General features: G+C 36.5%; 2 protein-coding genes across 3 annotated transcripts; both read left to right on the forward strand.

Moving 5' to 3' along the window:
* Positions 1 to 370: 370 nt before the first annotated feature.
* On the forward strand, positions 371 to 4615 carry LOC133875910 (heavy metal-associated isoprenylated plant protein 47-like). Of its 2 annotated transcripts, none has more exons than XM_062314181.1 (3): positions 371 to 596; positions 4024 to 4102; positions 4190 to 4615. In XM_062314181.1, the coding sequence occupies exons 1-3, from the start codon at positions 591 to 593 to the stop codon at positions 4450 to 4452; spliced, it is 348 nt and encodes a 115-aa protein (XP_062170165.1). In that variant the 5' UTR covers positions 371 to 590; the 3' UTR covers positions 4453 to 4615. The 2 variants fall into 2 exon arrangements, with proteins under 2 accessions (XP_062170165.1, XP_062170166.1); XM_062314182.1 differs by lacking the exon at positions 371 to 596 and adding an exon at positions 3525 to 3658.
* LOC133875909 (heavy metal-associated isoprenylated plant protein 47-like) lies at positions 744 to 1359 on the forward strand. The gene is made up of 2 exons (XM_062314180.1): positions 744 to 828; positions 918 to 1359. Exons 1-2 carry the CDS (start codon positions 744 to 746, stop codon positions 1202 to 1204), a joined length of 372 nt encoding a protein of 123 aa, XP_062170164.1. The 3' UTR covers positions 1205 to 1359.
* Positions 4616 to 5359: the final 744 nt, after the last annotated feature.

Consider the following 5359-nt stretch of genomic DNA (forward strand, 5'->3'; position numbering starts at 1 on the left):
TGTATATAATTGAGATAGCATGATAGTGAATTTCGTATATGAACGTGTCTACTATTCTCTCCTATTTGCATCTTTTTAATTTACTATTTATACCACATGTTCTTTCGGTAGTTATAGATAGTAATAGATTTTCCTCATTCAATTAAGAATAAATAAATTACATTGTAGTTTGCCATCAATTTGCTTTGACATTTATATTGTCCAAGTTTATGGAAGTACGTGGACCAAAATAAATTGACTCATACATAAAACTGAGGGGGGGCCATGGCGATACTTGACCCGCATATTGTGGAGATAGACTACACGGCCCGTTTTACTTTTCCTAGCAGTGTTATGCCACAAGATCCGAGGGTAGCCCTAGATGATTTACCTATGAATATGGTTTTATGTTACCTACAAATAATTTATGTACGTATTTGATGACGATTTAATTCATCTCAACTTTAAGATATGTTGAATTAATCTCCACCACGAGTACGTATATAAAAAGACCCACAATTTCTTTCTCCATAGACACAGATCGATTAAGCTCCCCAGATCGATCAGTTCTCCCACGAAAGCCCCTTCTTTCTTCTTCCTTCCTCTAAAACATGAAGGTAAGCCTTAATTATTACACGTGCGCATTCTGAAACTTGATTAATTTTACTTTTAGTTCTAGAAAACATGCACCAAAATGATCATGCATTTTGTATATATATTTGGGCTTAGTAAATTGAATAATATGCTTTTTTGTCTTATGGCCGATGCAGCAAAAAATAGTTATCAAGGTGCTAATGACCTGTGACAAATGCAGAACCAAGGCCATGAAGATTGCCGCAAAAACATCTGGTTAGTAATTAGCATCAAACTCGTATAGTTTTTCGGCCTTTGAAGACTAGAGAGAGAGTACCAAGATACTTACAAAGTTTATTCTACAGGTGTGAACTCGGTGGCAATAGAAGGTTCTGATAAAGATCAGTTGGTGGTGATTGGCGAAGGTGTCGACACGCCTAACTTGACCCGCTCGCTAAGGAAGAAGCTGTGCTATGCGGAAATATTGAAGGTGGAAGAAGTGAAGCCAAAAGAAGAAGAGAAAAAGCCGCCGTTATGTCCGAAGTTGACCCTCTGCCATCAATATCCACCATTTCCTATGTACTGTGAGCCCATGTACTGTGAACCCCTCCGCTGTGCCTCTTCAAGTGACGGTGGCTGCTTTATCATGTGATCCATATTTTCTGATTATTTGCACCCCCGATTTATGAGGTCTGATCCATTTTTCCTCTTTGCCTCTCTCGATCAAGTTTAGTGTAATAACGACGTGCATGTCACAGATTATTATTGTTATTTTTTTGTTCTCTTGGCCAATATTGGCTGGAATAATGAATCAGCAACTGGGGTTTATGTCTTTTAAACAAGAATATCTGTTGAGGAATTTGATAATCCATGAGCCAAAAGCACGTACAAGTAATATCCCCTTTTATTTTATTTTTTTTATTTTTGAAACAAAACGTCCTCTCCTCACAGTTGATCAGCTAGCCAATTAAACAACGTTAACTAATTGATGAATATTCACTTTCAGAGAGCATGCATAACCGTAGGATTGCAGCTACATAAACAAATGCATGCAAGGAATTGAAACAATTTAAGTAGGCTTTATATCTGTTGAAAAATAAAAGTGATTATTTAATAAGATATCAGAATAAAGATGTTGAGTTTAAAACCTGTCTTCACCATTTATCTCTTATTTTAATTAAATATTTTCTCACTTATTAAGGGTTCTTATTAGCTTAAGTTTTTTATATGAGCGATGATTTAACAGGTTAAGAAAATTATTAAAAAAGAATAAAATTAAGCTTATCTGCAAAAAATTGCAGTGCATTTACGGATTGCAGAATGCTTCAAAAGTATATATAAAACCTGAAGTCTCGGATATACCCAAGGCGGTAAAATTTAGGTTGACCAAAAAAATAGAAATCTTCCAAAACGTTTGATTAATTACGATGTTACGATCGAAAGCATCAGCTTCAAGCCTTCAGCGACTTAAATCTGTCACTTCTCGACCGGTGGCAAATCATCAAGCTTGATAACGATGGTGAAAAATAAAATTGAGACAAAAAGGTCGTCCATCGTTGAGTAATATATGCTTTATTTAGTTTGCCGGCAAAACCTACTCAATAAAAAAAGAACGTTTTTGATAAGGTACGCCATTACCAAACCCCAATTAATTAAGGACTTAAGTTAAAAAATTATTTTCATCTCGATAACTGATATGGTTAGTAAAGTTGACCATTGCAAGTCGATAGTCCCGTGCATCAAGGATGCCTGTAAAGATAGAAAATAGGCGAGGGTGACTTCTTGGATGTGCTGATAAGGAATACTTTGATACTTAAATTAGTGAGAAATTCTTAAGAGGAATATTAGAAAGTTATAAAATTGGGAAGGGCTTAAGAATTTACGTACGTCTTACATTGGACTCTTATTTATAGGGAAGTACGTAGGTCATGGAGTAACATACGTCAGATGGTGCCATATCTAATTGGAGAATACACTATCAAATACAAATTAATTGGGTTTCGCTAGGCGTATGTACAACATCTTGTCAACACAGGCTACCTCGCCTAGGGTTCCAATATCTTTAATTAATACAGACTATCACAACTAAGTGTGTGGCAAATGTACAGGGTTATCGTGACATGAATAGTACTGACTGACAAATATTTTTCCCGGCGCGTACAGCTGTCAAAATTAGATAGTCCTATTATTTGTTGTAATGGTCACTTGTCAGTTGTCAATGGTCTTGGTCGTCCCCTTGTAATGCATCTATCAGGTTGGGGACCGTACGTCTACTGGTGGCTCCCCTTCCTAGGAACTGGTCTTGGTCGGCCAATAGGCACAGCCCAATGGGATCGAGAGGTAAATAGGCCTTACTGGACCCAAATGCTGAGTAGACACAACCCAACGTACCCGAGTGAGCAGTTACTAAATGGTTTAATTTCACAAGATATAGTTATGCACTAACTTGAACAACAAGATTTATGTTGGCTTACTCACCGGCCTGTATATATCCTTCCCCAAATTGCAGTCTCAATGGTTCATTAACCAACTAAATCCATCATAAAATCACTTAACTCCGGTGGAAACGGGAAGATCTGGGCAGCCAAGGATCTGGCAACAGTTGAAGATTCTCCATGCATGACGTACTATACATATCCGAAGATGTAAAGCCCCATAGATTTGAATGAGTCAAGGATTCATAACCGTCTGATTAATTAGTTGACATTTTTAGTCATTTGTATGTATTATTTGGTAGGCTAATTAATTAAAACTTAATTATTACTATAAAAGGTGAATATTTATAATTAAAATGCAAAACTAGATGAGAGGGTACACGTACTCGAAAGAATTGGGACGATAATGTGTATGACGGAGAGTTTTGTGATCTTAAAAATTAATCAAGAGGGCCATTTCCCACAATTATTATAAAAGTTCATCCATACGCCTACTTGCTACACTTAAAATATCATTCGGAGCTTAGTAAACCACTAGTACGTACGTGTATAAAAAGACCTACAATTTCTTTCTCCATAGACACACATCATTAAGCTCCGATCCCCAGAGTTTTCTCACGGAATTAAGCCGCTCTTCTTTCTAGCTTGCTCCTTCCCTCTAAAACATGAAGGTAAGCGTCTTTATCAATATTCCTATTTGCCGGTCGAGATCGAGTTTGAGTCATATCGAAAAATTAGTAGAAAACTATATATATGTAAGGTTCATCTTTCTCCGACCAATTTAATTAAATAAGTCAGAATCTTCAACCTTACCCAGCTAATTTCGTATTGTTAATTCATTTAGTTATAAAAAAAAAAAAAAAAATGCAAGCCACAAGTACCTAGCTATATTAATGCAAATATGCAACACAAGGGAATTGTGAAACTTGATTTTACTTTTCGTTCTAGAAAACATGCATCAAAAGCTAGGTTTGGATATATATTTGGGATTAGTAAATTAAATAGTATGTTTCATTTTTTTTCTTTTGTGGTGCAGCAAAAAATAGTTATCAAGGTGCAAATGACGAGTGATAAATGCAGAACCAAGGCCTTGAAGATTGCCGCAACAACAGATGGTTAGCATCAAACTCAGTACTACTTTTTATTTTAGGTTTTAAGAAGTAGAGTAGTACGTCGAGGTGCTTAAAAAATAAATTGTACAGGAGTGAACTCGGTAGCAATAGAAGGGTCAGATAAAGATCGGTTGGTGGTGGTTGGCGAAGGTGTTGACTCGGCAAACTTGACCCGCTCGCTAAGGAAGAAGCTTTGCTATGCCGAAATATTGAAGGTGGAAGAAGTGAAGAAAAAGCCACCGGAGCCGTGTTGTCAGACGTTGTCCATGTGCCGTCAATATCCACCATTTCCTATGTACTGTGAACCTGTCCAAGCTCCCTATTCAAGTACTGACGGCTGCGTACTCATGTGATCGATCTACGAGTACGAGGTCTTATTTGTCCTCTTTGTTTCTCTGAATTAGTTTAGTGCACTCTGTTGCTTCTAGTCTTACCTTGGGACGTGCATGTGCAGATCGATTGTTGTTCTTTTTTCTTTTCTTTTTTGTCCTATTGGCCAATGCCTGAAATAATGAATGAGCAACTGCGGTTTGTGTTTTGTCTGTCGAGGAATTTGATAATATCCCCCCCACCCTTTTTTTCTTTTTTTTTTTGAGTGGGACCGGAGATTAGTACCCATTCCTGCCCTGGCCCCTGGGATGGTGATGGGAAAACGGTAACTAGCTAGATTCCTTAGCTTTATGATGGTGACCAGTGTTACAATTAGTAGAGAGGGTGGGGGAGGAAAAAAAATAAGAGACGAGCTCTGAAATGACGTGAGCCATTTTTTTCTGTACAGTGATAAATTTGTTGTCCACTCGAAAATCCTTTTTCCTCGAATAATATTTGGATAATTTTAAAAGTTACTCTTATGTGTTTTTTGTCCCTCTAAAAATAATGTAGCTTTTAAAATTATTAATTGATTAAAATTCAATAATGATCAATTACAAATTCAATGGTAATGTTAAAAGTCACATTATTCTTAAAGGAATACAAAAATAATTACAAAAGAGTAGCGAATTCTTACACTACTAAAAAAAAAAATTAACTAAGCCAAGTAATAAAATTGGGGTCCACTAATAGAGTAGGGAGGGCTCTAGCCGAAGTTATTTTAGAAGTCCCCTATTTGTCGCTCTTGTGTTTATCTAAAAATGATGTGACTTTTAAAATCACATAATATAGGGAAAAGTATACATAACCCCCTCAAATTACCACTTCATTGTCAATGTTCCCCCATAAACTATCAATTGTGTCAATTTCCCCCCCTAAACTACCGAAAAA

The sequence above is a fragment of the Alnus glutinosa genome, chromosome 8 (genome assembly GCF_958979055.1).
Source record: "Alnus glutinosa chromosome 8, dhAlnGlut1.1, whole genome shotgun sequence".
Lineage (NCBI taxonomy): Eukaryota > Viridiplantae > Streptophyta > Magnoliopsida > Fagales > Betulaceae > Alnus > Alnus glutinosa.